The following is a 19,424-nucleotide window of genomic DNA, read 5'->3' as shown; positions in this document are numbered from 1 at the left end:
CTGTTTTTTCTGGTGGTTGTAACTGTAACTCCACATAGGCTTCTACCACTATTTCTTAATTTTTTTTGTATCATTAATCTACAATTACATGAGGAACATTATGTTTACTAGACTCCCCCCATCACCAAGTCTCCCCCACATACTCCATTACAGTCACTGTCCATCAGTGTAGTAAGATGCTATAGAGTCACTACTTCTCTGTGTTGTACAACCCTCCCTGTGCCCCCCTACATTATGTCTGCTAATAGTAATGCCCCCCTTTTTTCCCCTTATCCGTCCCTTCCCACCCATCCTTATTTCTTAATTTTAAACATTGTCTACTGACATCCTATTATGATAAACATGGATTTCCCTCATACTCTGTACTTTCCTTCTTCAATTGGACCTGTATATTTCTCTATTTTTAGTTCATCTAATGGTTACCTGTGTAATTTTAAGTAATGTATTTTCCCTTAGTATCTCTTGATCCACAGGAGGGTTTTAAATCATCAACTGACAAAACAAGATTTGCCTTTTTGAAAAATTACTCTGGATGTTGCAAGGAGAAAGGATTGGAGGAGTAAAAATCTGGAGTCAAGGAGACCAGTTGGAAGGCAAGAAATGGGCTGAAATGGCCTGAACCAGGGGCTAGGGGTTGTGAGGCTGGAGAAGCATTAGACCAGAATGGCGGACACTTTAGGAGGTAAGAGTGACAAGACTTGGTGACTGGTTACATTCACTTATTTATAGTGGCATTCAATAAGTATTTTTTCAAAAACAAATGATTTCAATAAATATTATGGAGAGTCTATTATATGCTAGCCATTGTGTGGTACAGAGGATATAATGGTGAGCAAACAGACCTGGACTGGTTGCTGGAGAGACAAGGAATCAAGGGTAACTCCCGGCTGTTTGGCCTGATGCCATTCACCAAAGACAGGAGCCCAAGAGGAGGTCTGGGAGTGGCAAGAGATGACTCCATCAGGAGTTACATTGAGTTGGTTAGGCCTGTGAAGATGTCCAGCTGGTAGCTGGACACAGGTCAGCCTGGAGCTGAGGAGAAAGGTTAGGACTGCAGAAACGACTTTAGGAATCTAGATGGTAACAGAAGTAAGGAGAGTGGATGAGATCTTCCATGTAGAATTTGAGGAGAGAAGAGAGTTAGGGAGGAACCTTGAGGGACATCTTTTTCAAATGCTAATGTAATGTGTTGTGTTTTCTTCTGTTTTCTAATTTATACTTCTTAGGAAAAATTACCTATTGCCTCAACTCCTAAGGCAAATTCTGTTAACATTTGGAGGGTACCGTACCACCATTTAGGAAGCAGATAAAATATGGAGAGCTCAAAGGAGTCTAACCAGTCTTTTGGCTTCCTCTGTTTCCTTTTAGGACATTTGCTTTTACTACATTCTCCACAAAACGGCAAAGGTTATTTCTAATCAGCCTGTGTTGCTCCCCTGCTTAAAACTGTTCCATGGCTACCCTCTCATTTCAAATAAGCATCACCATCACCTGAAACTTGTTAGAAATGCAGTATTCTGCTCTGCCCTAGACTACTGAATCAAAAACTGTAGCAATGGGGCCCTGCAATCTGTATTTTAAGAAACTCTCAAAGTGATTCTGATGCAAACTATAGTTGAAGAACCACTGTTAGCTAAGTGCTTTATATGCATTATCTCATTTAACCTTCACAACTTCATAAGTATTATCATCAGTAGAACGCAGGGAGTAAGAGTGAAATCTGGAGCCAGGTCACCTGGGTTTGAATTCTAGCTCTCCCAGCTTCATGACATTGGAACTCATTAGTAATAGCACCCACCTCATGGGGTTGTTGTGGAATAGTGCTTAGAACAATGACTGGCATAAGAGCAGCATATAGGAATATCCCCATTTCACAGAGAGACAAACCTAGCCTGAGATGTGATGTGACTTGCCCAAGGTTCAGATGAGTGGTAGAACTAGATTAATTCCCCTTAGCCTCCAAAGACCGTGCAAGCCCTGGACTTGGGTGCAGCCTTGCCCAAGCCAAGTATGTGTCCAAGGCCTGCAGTCGCCCTGTCCCTGGTGAGCCTGTGTTCTAGTCCTGGCTGTAGGACTCCAACTTGAATTGGGTCGGCCAACCGGTTGCCCTGGGGCAGGCGGGGGGGTCTGCTTTCTCCCAGCAGGCACCCCGCCCGCCGTCTGTGAAACTGCAGAGGGGCGGAGTACTCGCGGTACTAGCGAGCTGCTGACACCAGCCGCCGCCCTAAGCACCGCCCGCCGCCCTCTCACCCCGCGGCGGCGGCGGCGGCGGCGGAAGCCGGGAGGCGGGCCGGGCCGGGCCGGGCCGGGCCGAGGCGGGGCCGCGAGCGGCATGGAGGAGGCGGAGGCCCGCGGCTCCCCGGGCCGAGCAATGAGGGCCGGAGGAGGGCCGGAGCTGTGCCCGGGCTCCCTGAACCGTGAGTGCCTCTGGGCGGGGGTCCGGGAGGAGTGGCGCGGCGGGCCAGCTCTCCCGAATCCCCGGCAGCCCGAGCCCTGGAAGGCGAAGAGCGGGGCCAGACGGGAGGGGACGAGGACGGAAGGGGGTGGTGGATTCGGGGAAGCGATCGCTGCCCTTTGCCTACCCAGGGCTGGAAGGGGCTGATGATCCTTGAGAGTCGATTCCTTGGCCTCCACCCTTGAGGCCCTGGGCTGCCTTGGCAGTGCCCGTCTCAGGGGAGTTTCCAGGTGATCTGACACCTCTGAAGGTTTCCAGAGAAGTTGAGTCACTTTCCCCAGATCACACAGCATGATGCTTGGAGGGAAGAGTTGCTGGGAGGTCTTCCCTCAAATCCCCAAGAGGCATCAGACTTTGGGAGGAACACTACCCCATGTGAACCTCTGGTCCCCTCAGGTTCCTGAAGGCATGGGTTGGTCAGGACAGTGGTGACCCCCCAAGTCCGGCATGGACGATTGGAAGCCCAACCCCCTCATCAAGCCCTTTGGGGCTCGGAAGAAGCGGAGCTGGTATCTTACCTGGAAGTATAAACTGACTAACCAGCGAGCCCTGCGGAGGTTCTGTCAGGTATAGAGATGTCCCAAACCTCCCAGGGACTTCCTCCCAGCTTTGCCCAGCTGAGATCATGTGCATCTGAACCTAGCTTTGGCTGCCCCCACTCTGGAAAGTTCCTCTAGGAACTCAGCAGGTTCCTAGAGGGGGACCCTCTTTGTGTCATGTCCCTACCAGGTAGTGGTTGGGCCCAGAGTTCTGGAATCAGAACCCAGGGTGCAGCTTCCTAGGTTTCTAACAGAAACCTAAAATCTGATCTGGAAGGCTTTGCCCAGGGGCACACATCTGTCAGACAGTCAGGGCTAGGACCCAGGTCTTCTGATCCCCAGCTTGGTTCTCTGGGACTGGCTTCATCTCTAGCGACTAATTGTGGAGAGGACCAAGGAAATCAAGGCCTCAAATGGAAGAATACAGGAGCTCTGGGTAGGGTGAGCCCTGATGAAGGGGAAGGGGTCAGGGGAGGTTCCCTGGAGGAGGTGGCTGTGAAACTGAATCCTGGTTAGGGGAGTAGAGCTGGGCAGACAACTGGAGAGACAGGGCCCAGGTTTGCCGTGTGTCCTCACCGCAGCCAGGCCCCTCCTTTCTGGAAGACCCTCAGTGGAGGGGTTGCCCTCTTTAGTATTCCCCATCCCTCCCTTCAGACAGGGGCTGTGCTTTTCCTACTGGTGACTGTCATTGTCAACATCAAATTGATCCTGGACACACGGCGAGCAATCAGCGAGGCCAATGAAGACCTGGAGCCGGAGCAAGACTATGGTGGAGCCAGGCTGGGGATGGGATTGGCTAGGGGTGGGGTGGGTGGGGTCCCCTGGAATCTCACAGCTGAACTAGCAAGCAGATTCCAAGGTATGAGACTCTGCTGGAGAGACTATCTCCAAGACCTGTTGCACCCCCACAGATGAGGCCCTGGGCCGATTGGAGCCTCCACGGCGCAGAGGCAGTGGTCCCCGACGGGTCCTGGATGTGGAGGTATACTCAAGCCGCAGCAAAGTATATGTGGCTGTGGATGGTACTACGGTGAGTGGGCCCGTGTCTGGTGAGTTAATCTGTCTGCTCAGGGCATGGTCCACTGGCATTGGGGTCTACTGTCTGAGTGGGAACTGCACCTCTGCCAGTTTCTAGGTGTGTGCCTTTTGGAGGCCTCAGTTTCTTATTTGTAGACTGAGACTGGTGACTTTAACTTGTCAAGATTAAATGGAAAGTATGTGAAATGTCTTAGGTGTAGTGGGATATTATCAAAAGTAATCATTAATGTTAGGCAGATTATTTATTATTTCATAATTACTTCCTGCTCCCTTCTTGGACCTCAGCCTTGTCCCCAGCATTGGGGTCCCTGAGGTAATCAGACCTGGCTCTGCTTTGAGGGGCTCAATCTAAAGGATATCTAATGTCATGAGGGAGAGGCAATCAAGGGCTCAAAAAGCCATGAAAACTGTGAAGGAGAGGGTTGTAGAAAGATGTGATATCTTTTGATAGGGGTGCTATGGAGGTTTTCAAGAAGAGGTGGCATTCAAGCTGGGTTGGACTAGATCTGTGAAACAGAGGCACAGGCAGGGGGAGGTGTTATGCAGCTGTTTTTTTAAGTGCCCATAAGACAGACAGACCTCGAGTGCCGTAGTGAAGAGCTGGACTTCGTCTCTGCCCCCTGTAGGTACTGGAGGACGAGGCCCGGGAGCAGGGCCGGGGCATCCACGTCATCGTCCTCAACCAGGCCACGGTAAGGTTCTAGGGGTGGGGGACCTAGAGGGCTGAAGCTACACCCTCCTTGCTGGTGGCACTTAACTCATAAAACATGTGTCCCCTGCCAGGGCCATGTGATGGCAAAACGCGTGTTTGATACATACTCACCTCATGAGGATGAGGCCATGGTGTTGTTTCTCAATATGGTGGCACCTGGTCGAGTGCTCATCTGTACCGTCAAGGTCAGTGACTCTGCCCTGGTTTCATCTGCTATACCTCCAGCTCCAACCCCTACCGTGGCCCCAGTTCTGTGCCTCTAATATAGCACAGTGGGAAGAGCCTCTGGAAGAAGGTGATATAAGTTCCAATCTAGCCTTGTTATTATTAATTAAGCAAATAGTTATTGACACCTACTTTGTGCCAAGCACTGCTTTGGATGCTGGGGATACAATGGGAAGCAAGACTGAGTTCTTACCTTTATGGAGCTTATGTTCCAGCAGGGCAAGATCAACAAAAAACCACCAAATGTATACTGTCAGGCAATGAAGAAATATGAAGAAAATAAACCAAGGCAGACACAGTGATGGCAGTTGCATTTTAGCAAAGGGAAAGCCTCTGTAAGGAAGTGACACAGGAACAGAAAGCCAGAGGAAGCTAGGAGAGAGCCAGGTGAACATCTGGAGAAGAGCATTCTAGATTGAAAGAATGGCAAGTGCAAAGAGCACTGAAGTAGGAAGGTGCTTGGCATGCTTAATTTAAAGGAACAGCGAGGGTGCCACTGGAGCTAGAGCAGAATGAGGGAGGGGAGGAGACGAATGGTGAGAAGTGGGTGGAGAGGTGCAGATTATGTGGGATCACTGTAAGGATTTATTAGCCTGGTGACCTTGAATGATTCCCACAATCTCTCTAAGCCTTTGGTTTTCTTATCCATGAAATGATAGTAACCACAGCAGATTGTTATACTTCAGTGAGCTAATGTGAGTAAAAGGCTTTACATGGTGCTTGACACATAGGGCTCCATAAGGCCAGGTCTTCTGGAACCATGCCAGTCAGGCTGACCACCTTCTCTTGTCTCCCAGGACGAGGGTTCTTTCCACCTCAAGGACACGGCCAAGGCTCTGCTGAGGAGCCTGGGAAGCCAGGCTGGCCCTGCTCTGGGCTGGAGGGACACCTGGGCCTTCGTGGGACTAAAAGGAGGTGCCAGCACCCTAGGCCGTCCACCCTGGAGTATCAAAGTCTTGGGAGGAGCAGAACCCCAGGATATGGAGTGGGGTGGGGGGCAAATAGGAGCCAGGGCTGGTGGTTGGATAGAAGTGAGTAGAGATGAAAAGAAGAGCTCCAGAACAGGAGGCTGGGCCCCCATTTGTCCCGTCATTCCTACCCCTGCCAGGTCCTGTCCTTGGGGAGAAACATTCTAAGTCACCTGCCCTCTCATCCTGGGGAGACCCAGTCCTGCTGAAGACAGATGTGCCGCTGAGCTCAGCTGAAGGTGGATTAGTGGGGGTTGGGCTCCAGGGCAGTGCCTGGGCTGGGGGTGGGCATTTGAATCCTCTTTGTGACACTATTTTCTTGACTGGGTGCCTGTGGTACTCTCAACCAGAATGTCATGACCCATCCTGTCAACCCCATCCCTCCCTCAGAGGCAGAATGCCACTGGGCAGACACGGAGCTAAACCGTCGCCGCCGGCGCTTCTGCAGCAAAGTTGAGGGCTATGGGAGTGTGTGCAGCTGCAAGGACCCCACACCCATCGAGTTCAGCCCTGACCCAGTGAGTGGGGCCTTAGGCACTGAGGCTTGGACTCCTTCTTATGGGGGGGGGTCTTAGGAAAGATCAAAGTTTGGCTTTCCCTGTCCCGGCCTGAGGGAACCAGCAGCTGAGAATTTATACTGATCTTGGAAAGACAGGGGGTGTCCTAGTTGGGGACAAGGGATGGACCACGTGAGCAAAGGCCTGGAGTCAGAGTTGGGCTGAGTGTGTGGAGGGGCCAGGGCAGGGAAGACCTTCTGCCTTTTCCCTGTTTACTCTGGTCCCCTTCTTCCCCAAGAACTGTTCCCTAGGTGGGGATCACAGTTTGAAGAGGGAGTGAGTCAAGAGCTAAAAGCTGTTTCTCCTTCAGCTCCCAGACAACAAGGTCCTCAGTGTGCCTGTGGCTGTCATTGCAGGGAATCGGCCCAATTACCTGTACAGGTGAGCTTGAGAGTGGGCTGTATCCAGCACTGAACAGGAGGGCAGTTAGTGGGTGGGAGCCCCAGGCTCATCTACCTGCAGGAAGAACCTTTGAGGTGGGCAGAAAGGCAATAGATTTTGGTTTTAGGAGACCATGGGGAGTCTGGGCCCATTCAGGGAGCTCTGAGTTGGGGGACAAAGAGGCCTAACCTTTCCCTAAATAATTCCCCAGGATGCTGCGCTCTCTGCTGTCAGCCCAGGGGGTGTCTCCCCAGATGATAACAGTTTTCATTGATGGCTACTATGAGGTGAGTGGGACTTGGGGGCTCAGGTGGAGCAGAGCACGGGGCTGTGGGTGCCGAGTAACAACGATCACCAAGGACTGGCCGGGGGAAAACCCAGGCAGGGGCTGTGCAATGTGAAGGGCTTGGCACGGTTGAGCCCACAGAGGTGGGCCAGGGAAGATGGCTCACACGGTGACCGTGACCATGTTCCCCAGGAGCCGATGGATGTGGTGGCACTGTTTGGTTTGAGGGGCATCCAGCACACTCCCATCAGCATCAAGAATGCTCGCGTGTCTCAGGTACTGCTTAGGCGAGACAGAGGGGTGGACACCCCGGACTTGCTGTCCACCCCAGAGCTCATAGGCCCTATTCCCACTCCCCACCAGCACTACAAGGCCAGCCTCACTGCCACTTTCAACCTGTTTCCAGTGAGTAGTAAGGACAAAACTTTTGGGCCTTGGGAGGGGAAATATGGGCATAAAGTCTGGTCGTGTTATGCCCCTCTCTGTCTCATCCTCCTGATCTGGAAAATGGGGGCAGTACTGCCTGAGAAGGGGGATGGGGCTGAAGAAGACCCAGGATGGGAAAGGCCCCCTTGGGGTTGTGTTCCCCGCCCCCTGCAGGAAGCCAAGTTTGCTGTGGTTCTGGAAGAGGACCTGGACATTGCTGTGGACTTTTTCAGGTGAGGGGAGTGCCCCTCCATGTAACTGCTGTAAGCCATGTAGGGCCTCTTTGTTTGCCTGGGTTTCTAGGGAAGAAGGCAGTGGAGTGCCTTGTAGAGCTTTCTGGAAGAAGTGAGCTCAAAAGTGGGTAAAAAGCCTGAGCGAAGCTGGGATAGCAAGTGTCGGGGTTAGACCAGAGAGTAGGAAGGATGAATGGAGGCAGTGGGAATTTGGGAGAAGGGCCAAGGAGGCATGACTTCTGAGTCCCATCGCCAGCTTTTCCAGCATCACTGTGTGATTGGGTTTGTCCTTGCCCTTTCCTGAAAACTTGGCCCCTGCCTCTCTCAGTTTCCTGAGCCAGTCCATCCACCTGCTGGAGGAGGATGACAGTGTGTACTGTATCTCTGCCTGGAATGACCAGGTAGGCTGAGTAGACAGGGGCCAGCTGGGGAGTCTGTATAGGTACCGGACTGATACCTCCCACCATGGCCCCCCGTCCCCAGGGGTATGAACACACGGCTGAGGACCCAGCACTGCTATACCGTGTGGAGACCATGCCTGGCCTGGGCTGGGTGCTGAGGAAGTCCTTGTACAAGGAGGAGCTTGAGCCCAAATGGCCCACACCGGAAAAGGTGCCCTGGTAGTAGGGTGAGTGGGCTGGAGTCCCCTTCCAGCTCCGAACCTCTTAACCTTCATAGTCTTCTGTGCCCCCAGCTCTGGGACTGGGACATGTGGATGCGGATGCCCGAACAACGCCGAGGCCGAGAGTGCATCATCCCTGATGTTTCCCGATCCTACCACTTTGGCATTGTCGGCCTCAACATGAATGGTTACTTCCATGTGAGTGGGAGGCAGGGATGTGGGGGAGGGGGGCACAGTATGGTAGACAGGGCAAGACTGGGGACTCTGGGGCAAGCCCAGCTCTCCCACTTACTGGCTATGTAACCTTGGGGTAATTACTTATCCTCTTTTGCCTCAGTTTCTTTATTTGTAAAATGAAGATAAAAATGCTACCTACTTCATAGAGTTTTGATGTTAGAAGGTTTAAATGAGTTAATATATATAAAATGCTTTGAACTGTAAGCATTATATAATGGCTAGCTGCTATTATTTTTATTATTACTATTCTTAGCCCTGGACTGTGGGTGTGGGGAGGGTATTTGTGCCAGTAAGCACCTATCTAGCCCTGCAAGCTCTGCCCTCTTCTCTTCTTGCAAGTGTTGAGGCTCAGACCTCAGCCTGAAGTGAACAGGGAGTTCCCCAGGCCCCCACACTCTACCTGGATGTGTCCGAGGTCTCCCCAGTTACAGCAAGGGACAGCTTGAGACAACAGCCCAGCCTAAAGGAATGGACAGCTTCCAGTGTGGAACCTCCTAGAAGCCAGAAGGGCCCTCAGAGGCTGGCTAATACCAGAGCCCCACTCATCTCCCCAAGAGGGGCAGGCACCCCAGTCCTCTCTCAGTAGTTTAGTCACAGCACTTCCCTGCCAGCCCAGCCTGTCCCTTTGCCCACAGCCTTCTCTAGGGCCTGTCCCTGCCTTCTGTGGCTCTAGAACAGCAGGCCTAGGGAAGAGCACTAGAGACAGGGACTAGCTCAGGGGTCAGTAGCATGAGCTGCCATGTGGCATAAGCTCTCTAGCAACAGTGAAGCCCAAATTAAAGCTAGTAAGAGCCTGCCAAGGATGCTGCACAGAATGAAGACAGGAAGGAATTAGAGGGATTCTTAAAGGTCCAGGACTTAACTGTGGATATGTGGTGGATCAGTGGGTGGGTGTAGACCAGACAATGTTAAGACCCTGATTTTCACCCTCATACTCATTCCAGGAGGCCTACTTCAAGAAGCACAAGTTCAACACGGTTCCAGGTGTCCAGCTCAGGAATGTGGACAGGTGGGGGTTGGGGACAGGGCAAACAAGATGGTATCTCAGAGCCTTGGTGACCAGCCTCTGGCAGTCCCTTTCAAAAAGAGGCCTAGTTTTTATCCCAGGCCTACTGCCTCCCAATTCCCATGTGACCTTTTGCCCTGCCCCTGGGACCTGAGACACCACCCCTTCTCCTGACCCTTTTTTCTTTCCCCTTCAGTCTGAAGAAGGAAGCTTATGAAGTGGAAATTCACAGGCTGCTCAGGTATGTGGCAGGAAATGAAGAGGAGTAAAATACTAGAGGTCTTAGTCCCATAATTTGTGGGTCCTACTGCAAAACAAAAATCAGGGCCCCTTGTTCAAAAAGTTAAAATTTCAAGATGGCAACAGCAAAGCATTAAACTAAGCACAGGGCCTTGTGTGACACTCCCATGAAGTGGGCCCTGTCTTGGGCTTTCTCTCCACCCCCTGCAGTGAAGCTGAGGTTCTGGACCACAGCAAGAACCCCTGTGAAGACTCTTTCCTGCCAGACACAGAGGGTCACACCTATGTGGCCTTCATCCGAATGGAGAAGGATGATGACTTTACCGCCTGGACCCAGCTTGCCAAGGTGCCCAAATACCACATCCACCCCAGGCGTACCCCTTCCCACAGATGCAGGGAGCCTTTGTTCTGGAATATTCTTCTGCAGAAATTTATCTTCACACTCTGAGAAACCCCTCTTCTAACCCCCTTGTCCAAATCCATATTGTAGAAGATGCTACCTCTTGCACATTGAGAAGACTGCTGAGGTGGGGTGGGTGCTGGGCTAAGGGTCCTTGGTGGCTTCTCCCCACAACTCTCTGACCCGTGCCTCTCTCCCTACTGTACCCCAACCAGTGCCTCCATATCTGGGACCTGGATGTGCGTGGCAACCACCGGGGCCTCTGGAGATTGTTTCGGAAGAAGAACCACTTCCTGGTTGTGGGGGTACCAGCCTCCCCCTACTCGTGAGTGACTCATGCCCTGGGAAATGGGAGACTAGTGGGATTATGGGACACAGACATAGCTAATAACCTCTTTCCTATACATTTTCTATTATCTGTCTAGCGTGAAGAAGCCACCATCAATCACCCCAATTTTTCTGGAGCCACCCCCAAAGGAGGAAGGAGCCCCAGGAGTTGCAGAACAGACATGAGACCTCCTCCAGGACCCTGCAGGGCTGGGTACTGTGTACCCCCAGGCAGGCTAGCCCTTCACCCCATCCTGTAGGATTTTGTAGACACTGGCAGGGGCTGCGGCTGGTTTGTTTTTAACATGAGACTTAATTACTAACTCCATGGGGAAGGTTCCCCTGCTCCAATGCCCCTGTTCCTGAGTTGGAGGTCTATTTATTTACTTCCTTGTTGGGGAAGGACAGTATAGTCTCAGAAAAGGACGTGGGAATCACTGGGACCCTGCCCTTTGTGTATTCCTCCCTGGCCTGGCTCAGAATCTAACCTATTTATTGACTGTCCTTAGGGCCTTGGAAACAGGCTGAAGCCTGGAGGGCCTTGGTTCCTTTCTGGACTGGGGTGCTGCCCTGAGGGTGGGGCTGGTTCTTACTCAGGAAACTGCTGTGCCCAGGCCATGTGCAGGCCTGCCTGCTGATGCAGACTCACTCAGAAACCTTCAGTCACTGAACCAGGCCTCTTCACAGCCTTCTCTTTGTCCAGGTGGATAAAGTGGTCATTGATTAAAAAAGGAGAAAACCTCTGGGAATGTGTTTTGTGAGCGCATGCGTGTGTGTGTGTGTAAGAAAGAGAGAAAGATGGACAGGAGAAAGAATGATTGTGATGGATGGTGAGTTTTTCTTACAGTCCTCCACTGGGTATATCTTTCACTTGGGACCGTTTGGCCACCAGGGGATGCCCAAGTCTTGACCAAGGTTTTTCCCTAGGCTCCACCCTAGAACTTCTGACCGAAGCCCCACCTGACTTGGGCTGAGACTGGAGCAGCAATCCTAGGCCCCTTCTCTATTGTTATCCACTGTTTACTGCCAGGCACCTGTCCCCAGAGACAGAGCAAGAGAGGGCAAAAAGGGATATGTGTGGGTGGAGGAGGTGATGGGAAAGCAGGTGAATATAGTGGGGGTGGGAAGGGAGTAAGACAGAACTGGGTGGGCATCATTCAGAGAAGGCTAGGGTGTCTGTGGCTCTTAGGGCACTTTGTTTGCAGATTCCACATCTGGGTATTTTTCTGGAGAAAAGCCATTGTTTTCATCAGATTCTCACCCACCCCATGACCCAGAGAATTTGGGAAGATCTAAATTATTCATAGAAGCATCAGAAAATGAATGGGATTATCGAGAAGGAATGGATAAGATAGGTATGGGGCTTTGCCTGAGTGGGAAGGCTACGGAGCTTGGCTCCTCTGATGGGGGCTTCTGGAGGACTTCCCAGAGCCTAGGAAGTAGTCCTCTCCCATTTCCCTGACAATATTTCTGGTCTCCCCACCCCCACTTGGGCACAAACTTGTTATTTTCATAGCTTTCCAGTCCATTGCCCCCAACCAGGAGGAAGTAGTTTCAGGCCAAAGTCCTCCCACATTGTAGGAAGGCAGACTGGCCTCCACAAGGTAGGGGGCAGGACATGTAAGGGCTCTATGAAGAAACAGGATCAGAAGTCTTCAGAGCTGCCTGCAGAGCCCTCGCGAGCTGAGCCAGGTGTTCTCCTTTTGTAGAGCCTTAGCCAGGGAGGCAGGAGCTGCTGGAACTCCTGTCCCTTCCCAGCTCTCTGCCCCACCTCCCTGACTGGTGCCTGGAGCCCAGCGCGGTGAGGGCGCAGGTGGTGAGTGGCTTGGGCATATCTCGCCACACTGACGCCTTCAGTGTTTGCTGGAGCTGGAGGTAGTGTTTGACGTGCCACAACAGCCGGGTTGAGGAGCAATTAGCCCATGATGTGGAGGCCGCCCTGGGCAAACAAATTCCCTGCAGCCTCCCATGTAGGCTACTGGGGATGATGGGTGTGAGAGGCACAGCTAGGCGGTGGAAGGCGGGAGGGGCTGATTGCTTGCCCTGCCCAGTGCCACCCCCGCACCAGTCAGCTGCTAATCTGGGCCTTGCAGACTAGCTGTCAGGAACTGGGTGTGGCTATGGCCAGGTTGCTGTTCCTTTTTGGCCTCAGCCAGGGGTGATAGTTCTGAGTTGCCTTAGAAAAAACTTGGGAAGAGGAATTTGGGGTCAAAGGGAGGTAAGAAGGACTGGTTTGCCAGGCTGGGCTTTGCTCTGTAGCAGACGCTGTATCCTCCAGCCATAGCCTGCCTGCCTCAGTGCTATCACTCCCAGTTCAAGATCTATGTCTGGGACACTCTGGCCTTCAAGTAAATCTGTCACCACAGTAGCCAGGACCCCACCAGGCTCTGAGTCGGATGGCCTGGGCCCAAATCCAGGCTCAGCTCTTCACAGAAAGTTGTGGGGCTAGAACAAGTCAATTGGCCTTTTTAGGACCAGGTTCTATCATGGGAGTGGTTAAGACTAAAAAAGATCATATCTGTAGAGCATCAGGCAGGCCAAGACCAAGAATAAATGAAGTTCTTTCTGAAATTCCCAAAGTAGGGACAGTGAGTGGGAACGCTGAGGAACCTGGCTCCTCTCCTCTGATGGGGGCTTCTGGAGGACTTCCCAGAGTCTAGGAAGTAGTCCTCTCCCATTTCTCTGACAATATTTCTGGTCTCCCCACCCCCACTTGGGCACAAACTTGTTATTTTCATAGCCTTTCAGTCCAGTGTTCCCAACCAGGAGGGAGTAGTTTCCGGGCGAAGTCCTCCTGCACTGTAGGACGGCCGACTGGCCCAGCCCCCAGCTCGTCCCTCAGCGCCCTCTTGGCCATCCCCTGTTAGATTCCATCCCAAGGCTGGGATCCAAATGAAAGGGAGACATAGCCACCCACCTCCATCCCACTTCCTTCTGCTGCTACCTTCCCAGTGGCCTTCTGGCTACATCTGAGGCCAATTTAAGCAAGACAGGCCCCTTTCCCCATGGATACAGAAAAAGAGTCCAAATGGAAACATTTTAGTTGGTTTATGAGATCTGGAGTTCTACACACCTGCCGCATGACTGCCGGTCTTGCAACTGCCCATGCTTTAGGGTAGCTTTCTCTTGTTCCCCAGTGGAGTGCTGGGATCAGCAAGAGCTCCCCTTGGCCTGAGAGGAATCAAGGTTTAAGGGACAGCCCGGAGGGAGAGGCTGGCCACCTTAGAGGCCCTGGAACAGTTGGGTCCCAAACCCACCAATGGAAGGTAAAGTCAGGCACAGCCTGAAGGGGTGATTCCTATTTGATCCAAGTCCAGAAGAGCAAGGCCAGGTCCACTCCGGCCTAAGTGATACTGTTGGATCATGTGCCACGCTGTCATGGTCACTTGGCTGCACCACAGTCTCTTCTCAGTGCCATTGTGGCAGCAGTGGTGGAGGCAGAAGCAGACTTATTTCAGATTGCAGTACAGATACATGGACACAATCATGGCAGCCAGCTGGTGGGGAGGGAACAGGGAGAGATGAGGACATGTGACCAGGGTACTTAGGCCTTGGTCCCCTGTGCCCAGACACCCTCATGAAGCTGTTCAGAAGTCTGTCTCCAGTGAGGCCTCAGAGATGAGTCAAATAGCCCTGGTCCAACCCTGGTCTTGCACCAACCTCCTCACCCCCTTACCTCCAAGCCCCCAATTCCGGCTGCCACACCACCCACAGTGACTGCATTGGTTTGGATGCCATGTAGAAGCTGAATGAAGCAACCCTTGGGGGAGAGGAGAGAGCATCTTTAGTCAGCAGCTGCCCCACACTCATCCTGCATCCTGAGGCCATTAAACTTCCATGCCAGCCCACACCTGCACAATCTTGTCTTTGGCCTTCTCTTTGGTGCAGGTTTCCATGGATGTGCCATTGACATTATCAAAGCAACAGTATGGGGGAAAGGTGAAGTTTTGCTTGAAGTAGTAGGGAGAGTCCTCAAAATCTGTATAGTTGTTGAAGCCACAGCACTTGAGCTGGAGACAAGGAGGGCAGGATGGTCAGTAGGGCCTTGCTTCTTTCTCCCTACCCAAAATCTCCCCCGCCCACCTTACCCCTTCCATGGTGGTGTTCCACACTTGGCTGAAGTCCTTCTGGGAACCGTAGTCTTTCTTGATGGCAGGCACCACCAGCAACGTCAGCAAGTGCTCAGCCTGCATGGGGCAGGCCAGTGTTTAGGGCCTGCTGGGGAAAGTGGCCACTCACAGGCCACAGCCCACTTCTGGGGCTCTGCCCAGTCTTCCCCCTTGCCCTGTCCCTGCTCCTCACCATCGTGGTGTACACCAGGGCGACCACAGCAGCTGCGACCTCAGCAATGAAAATGACGAGGAGGATGAAGAAGAACTGAGTGAGGAACAGGGGCCTGAGTTTTAGGGAGAGACAGTCCCTTGTGCCTTCCTTGCCCTAAGCCACCCCCCAATAAAAAGGAGTCAGGGATCCCCTTTTGCTGAAGCCTCTGGAGTCCAGAGCAGTGTTTGGGGACCCCCAGGGCCTGGTGTCAAGGGTGGGGGGACCCTGGGCCTTGTTTATGGGCCTGTGGATCTGGGTTTGACACACCATCATGAGGGCACATTTGTTCTCAGTGTGAGCACCGTAGCAACCCAGGAAACCAAGAGCAAAGAGCACAGCGCCAGCTGCAATGAGGAAGTAGCCCACGTTGACAAACTGCATGGCACTGGACGACAGTGGTCCAAAGATCTTCAGGAAGGATGGTCCATCGACTGACACCCAGATGCCCACCGCCAACAGGGCCACACCACACAGCTGGGGACAGAGAGAGAGGCCTTGGAACAGTGCTGGTAGGCAGCTCCCTACCACATGGTTCAGCTGAATCATGAAGATAGGAGATAAGAAACTTCCCCCTTATTGGCTAAGGAGTCTAAAAACCCCTCACGCCGAGAGGGGAAACATCATTTAGAGCCAGAAAGATGGGAGCTGGGACACCCATAGCCAGTACGAGGCTGCACACCACACCTAGGCAGATATAAATGAAATCTGGGCTTCTTGAAATAGCCACAGGGCTAGAGGATGGGTAAGGCTTTCTCTCACTGCTGCCACAGTCCCACCACACAGCTAGGACTGAAGATAAGCAGGTGAGCACCTCCCAACCCCCAACTTCCCGCCCCACCTCATTTCCTTGCCAGGCTGTGGGTGCCTGGACACCTCTGTCCTCTGATAGGCAGAAACAGCATTGAGCAGGCTCAACAGTCACCATAGTAACAGAGGCGGGGCTGAAGTTTACACCTGCTCCCAACCCTGAAGAGGGCAGGTGAGAAGGGACACCCACCTGAGGCCCCTCCAGGATCACTCTAGGCCTGTGCTTGATTCAGTCTAGACCTCTCCTTGCCTCACAAGTGGAAACTGAGGCACCAGAGGGGGAATACATCCAGGGCTTCTCTTAGAGGTGCTCTGGCTCAACCCCAAACATCAGAGGGAATCCTGAGGCCCAGATTGGGAGGAGGCGCACTCCCCAGTTTCCACAGCAACTAGAGCAAAGCCTTGCTGATTCAGAGCTTCAGGAGATGAGTCAGCTTGCCACCACCTTGGTGCCCAGACCCCACTTTCCAGGTATAGAAACTGAGGCTAGAATCAGGAGTGAGATGGCAGATTGTGGCTGGATCCAGGCATGTTTGCCCAAGAACAGAGATCTGGGCTTCCAGCCCGCAGGCTCAAATTTCAAGGAGCCTAAGGTGTGAACCTGCCTTGCCCAGCCTGGCAAGGCCTGGGCAACAGAGGCTAGAAACCAAACCGGATTTGCCTTTAACCCACTCGGGCCAGAGTCCTGATCTCCAAATCTCTGGGATTCCTGTTGCCATCTCCAAGTACGTGGATAAACGTTAGTTTCCCTAAAGCTAATGGAAGCCCAAGCCACAGACCCCTTGGGAGTTAGAGAGTTTACTCACCCCCAGCCCCATTTCTCTAAAATCATCTCCATTTCCTGTCTCCACTTCCTTGCCTTTTACTCACCCTAACCCATGCTAATGTGGCTCTGAGGTCTGCGGCAACATCCTTCACTAAAGCTGGTGGGCACTTGGTGGGCTGCCTCCACTTTGACCTCTCCCATACCGTGCTGTCCTTGTTTTCCTCTTGTTGCTCTTTCTCCATTTACTTCCTGGTGGCCATTTCTCCACATATAAGTTTATATTATTTTTAAATGATATGTTTTACATATATATTTATACATTTATAAAACCCCTGTAAGTTGGGTTTCCTTGAGTTTACTATCCCTGAGTGCTCACACCCACTCCCATGGCTTCAGTGACCATCTACAGGCACATGACTTTCAAATATTCATGTCTATCTCTGCCTGCCTGTAACTCCACTGGGTGCACAGCTATTTGTGGGACATCCCCTGAGTTGCTCATGCCAGAGACATGGGCATCATCTCCAAGACCTCTGTTTCCTTTGCTCCTTCTTCTATCCCTCTGCTACCATCCAAGGCTTTGTCCTTTGTCCACTTTGTCCATTTCTCCCCATCTCTACCACCATCTCCAGGGTCCATGCCTCATTGCTCAGCTTTTTCAAACATGCCTTACACAATCTGTTTCTGGTTTTCTGAACAGTATCTGATTTCATGGCCTCTGGGCCTTTCTGCTTACTTTACAACCGCCTCATAGCTTCAACTGTTTCCTCTAGGAAGTCTTCTCTGACCAGGGTGGGGTTCAAGCCCCTCCTCTGCGCTCCCATAGTCCCCATGCTAAGGCCAGACATACTATGTTGTCACTGTTTGCCTATCTTGCCTGCTAGATCTGAGATTCTTGAGGACAGAGAAAGGGCTTACTCATCTGTCACCCAGGCATTCAGCCAGTCTTAAGCAATAAATGTTTGTTGAATGAATGAAGGACTGCTAGAGGCCGACCCTTTGCTCTGAGGTCTCTGGGCCTTCTTTCTTTTCAACTCTCCATCCTACAGAGGCCACTGAATTTTCTTCCACACCAGGGGACCTAGGCAAACCCCTTGCCCTCACTGGGCCTCCAATACCTATAAAAAGAAGAGAATCACTCCTATTACCGTACCCTGCCCTACTCTAAGTCTGGAAGGAAGGGGATGCCCTCAAGCTTCTCCGCCCCAGCTTGTGCAGCTGCACTAGGACCAGGACTCAGCATCTGGGGAGACATCTGCACCCCATCATCATGGGAAACTGGCAGGACAGAGTTTGAGTACAGCAATCTCCTATGCCCAACTTGGGCTCTGCTCAGGTTGTGCCCCACTCCTTTAGAAAGCCCCAAAGAGCCCAGACTCCATACTTACAAAGATGAGGAAATTGAAGAGGACCATCATGGCCTTAATGAAGCTGAAGCACTGCATGGTGGCTCCTGAGAGGAAGACATGTATGAGTTAGGAACTCACTCCACCTCCTGTCCCACCTGGGCTGGCCCTGGCATTTTGACCCTGACATACCAGACTCCAGCGTCCTGGACCCATATATCACCAAGTGTCCCTGCATGGAGACTCTGACATCTCAGGGCTTTTCCCAATCCCCATGCTGACACCCCTACCACTCTGTTCTGCCCAGGTCCCCTACCACCACCTGACACTCTGAGATCCGAATGCCCCAGGTTCCTCCACTGGCACCCCAAGCCTAGCCCTCCCACCACGGGTCACTTCATGCCCTTCCCTGGCACCAACTTATCCTAGACCCCTCCCAGACCAACCCTAGACTCTGCCAGGACCCTCCCCATGGCCCATCCAGTTCCCCAAACCTGCTTCCAGATTGGTTTCACCTTGCAGGATAACCTCTATCCTATGCCATCACCTGTTCAGGTCTCTTGGTAGCGAGTTCTGAAAGAGGGATGTGCCAAGGCTCCAGAGGGACAGACAGTTCCAGGGAGCTACCACTGCGTGGGCACGTAGGAAGACAGAGCTGACTCTCCACACCACTGCTCACCTGCAGGCGGGGAAGGCACTTTAAAGGCCTCCTTCTGCCTGCCTGCCCACCTGCCCCACCCACAGCCAGTCAGCCTCCTTTTGCCCTTGCTGCCCCCTGCTGCCTGGAGATCTGTCCCCATGGCCACAGCAGCAGCCAGCCTCTGCCTGGCAACGCCAACCACAGGCAACGCCCCTCCTGATCTGAAGAAGGGAGAGAAGTCTGGGAGTGGGAAAGGTGGGCTCCCAGGACGTCTGTGTGCCCTCCACAATAGCACACATATGCTTCTTACTCTTCATCTGCTGATACATTCGTGCTTACCCTATGTGCTCACAGGCATGCACATCTGCCCAAACTCTGTCTGTATATTCACACACAGATACATACATAAACACCTACTAGTGCTCATGTGTGTGCATGCACACATGCACACATGCACATATACACTCTGGACTGTGTGAACTGACTCCCAGCAACTAACAAGCAACAGAGCTACATCTGAGGTACTCAAAGTTTCTGTCTCCCTCTCCCCCGCCTCCCCACACACGCACCCACTTTAAGGGAATGACTGAGGGTTGGCTGCTTCTGCTCCCACTCTGAGTAGCAAGTGGCTCCCAGTCCTTTTCTCTCCACAAAACCTCAAATTCCTCATCGCTTTCCTCCCTTCCTCTTTCCTCCTCTCTCTTGCTCTCCACCCTTCGCTCTGCCTCCCCGCCTCCAGCCTTCTCTTTCACTGTGTACACCCCTTCCCTTGCTGCCAGCAGGGGGCATACGGCCCCACAGGAGCAGTGCACCCGGCTCTAAGGCTCCACCACCCGCTTCGTTAATCCTTCCTGTGCTGTGGGTCCCACTTCCCAATTCCAGTGTCCTCC

The 19,424-nt window shown here is 52.5% G+C and overlaps 3 protein-coding genes across 6 annotated transcripts; 2 read left to right on the top strand and 1 right to left on the bottom strand.

Moving 5' to 3' along the window:
- Positions 1–325: 325 nt before the first annotated feature.
- Positions 326–2,602, top strand: LOC130683212 (voltage-dependent P/Q-type calcium channel subunit alpha-1A-like). Its single transcript, XM_057499453.1, has 2 exons — positions 326–682; positions 2,175–2,602. Exons 1-2 carry the CDS (start codon positions 664–666, stop codon positions 2,600–2,602), a joined length of 447 nt encoding a protein of 148 aa, XP_057355436.1. The 5' UTR covers positions 326–663.
- POMGNT1 (protein O-linked mannose N-acetylglucosaminyltransferase 1 (beta 1,2-)) lies at positions 2,281–11,395 on the top strand. Of its 2 annotated transcripts, XM_036893021.2 has the most exons (22): positions 2,282–2,417; positions 2,852–3,022; positions 3,649–3,763; positions 3,906–4,024; positions 4,659–4,724; positions 4,816–4,929; positions 5,767–5,884; positions 6,078–6,176; positions 6,328–6,455; positions 6,805–6,875; positions 7,087–7,162; positions 7,354–7,437; positions 7,525–7,566; positions 7,762–7,820; positions 8,149–8,221; positions 8,304–8,432; positions 8,515–8,640; positions 9,624–9,688; positions 9,882–9,926; positions 10,136–10,271; positions 10,541–10,650; positions 10,751–11,395. In XM_036893021.2, the coding sequence occupies exons 2-22, from the start codon at positions 2,903–2,905 to the stop codon at positions 10,836–10,838; spliced, it is 1,983 nt and encodes a 660-aa protein (XP_036748916.1). In that variant the 5' UTR covers positions 2,282–2,417; positions 2,852–2,902; the 3' UTR covers positions 10,839–11,395. The 2 variants fall into 2 exon arrangements, with proteins under 2 accessions (XP_036748917.1, XP_036748916.1); XM_036893022.2 differs by lacking the exon at positions 6,078–6,176 and having other exon boundaries at positions 2,281–2,417.
- A 2,290-nt stretch (positions 11,396–13,685) lies between these two features.
- On the bottom strand, positions 13,686–18,579 carry TSPAN1 (tetraspanin 1). Of its 3 annotated transcripts, XR_005026334.2 has the most exons (9): positions 18,442–18,579; positions 17,937–18,001; positions 15,243–15,449; positions 14,955–15,029; positions 14,741–14,839; positions 14,504–14,662; positions 14,329–14,412; positions 13,910–14,149; positions 13,686–13,823 (listed from the first exon to the last, which is right to left on the bottom strand). XR_005026334.2 is itself a non-coding variant. In XM_036893174.2 (8 exons), the coding sequence occupies exons 2-8, from the start codon at positions 17,991–17,993 to the stop codon at positions 14,102–14,104; spliced, it is 729 nt and encodes a 242-aa protein (XP_036749069.1). In that variant the 5' UTR covers positions 17,994–18,001; positions 18,442–18,579; the 3' UTR covers positions 13,686–14,101. The 3 variants fall into 3 exon arrangements, 2 of the variants coding, with proteins under 2 accessions (XP_036749069.1, XP_036749070.1); XM_036893174.2 differs by having other exon boundaries at positions 13,686–14,149; XM_036893175.2 differs by having other exon boundaries at positions 13,686–14,149; positions 15,342–15,449.
- Positions 18,580–19,424: the final 845 nt, after the last annotated feature.

The sequence above is a fragment of the Manis pentadactyla genome, chromosome 4 (assembly GCF_030020395.1).
Source record: "Manis pentadactyla isolate mManPen7 chromosome 4, mManPen7.hap1, whole genome shotgun sequence".
NCBI classification, from domain to species: Eukaryota; Metazoa; Chordata; class Mammalia; order Pholidota; family Manidae; genus Manis; species Manis pentadactyla.
Note: the sequence above shows the minus strand (reverse complement) of the source record. Positions and strands in the feature narration are given on the sequence as shown.

Excerpts from the sequence above, each read along its gene's own strand:
- TSPAN1 (XM_036893174.2), bottom strand. The coding sequence starts at position 17,993 with ATGCAGTGCTTCAGCTTCATTAAGGCCATGATGGTCCTCTTCAATTTC. Across the intron at positions 15,030-15,242 it reads ACAAATGTGCCCTCATGATG|TTCTTCTTCATCCTCCTCGT; the intron begins GTGTGTCAAACC and ends TTCCTCACTCAG. Across the intron at positions 14,663-14,740 it reads GGAACACCACCATGGAAGGG|CTCAAGTGCTGTGGCTTCAA; the intron begins GTAAGGTGGGCG and ends CCTTGTCTCCAG.
- POMGNT1 (XM_036893021.2), top strand. The coding sequence starts at position 2,903 with ATGGACGATTGGAAGCCCAACCCCCTCATCAAGCCCTTTGGGGCTCGG. Across the intron at positions 7,163-7,353 it reads TCATTGATGGCTACTATGAG|GAGCCGATGGATGTGGTGGC; the intron begins GTGAGTGGGACT and ends CATGTTCCCCAG. Across the intron at positions 7,438-7,524 it reads AGAATGCTCGCGTGTCTCAG|CACTACAAGGCCAGCCTCAC; the intron begins GTACTGCTTAGG and ends ACTCCCCACCAG.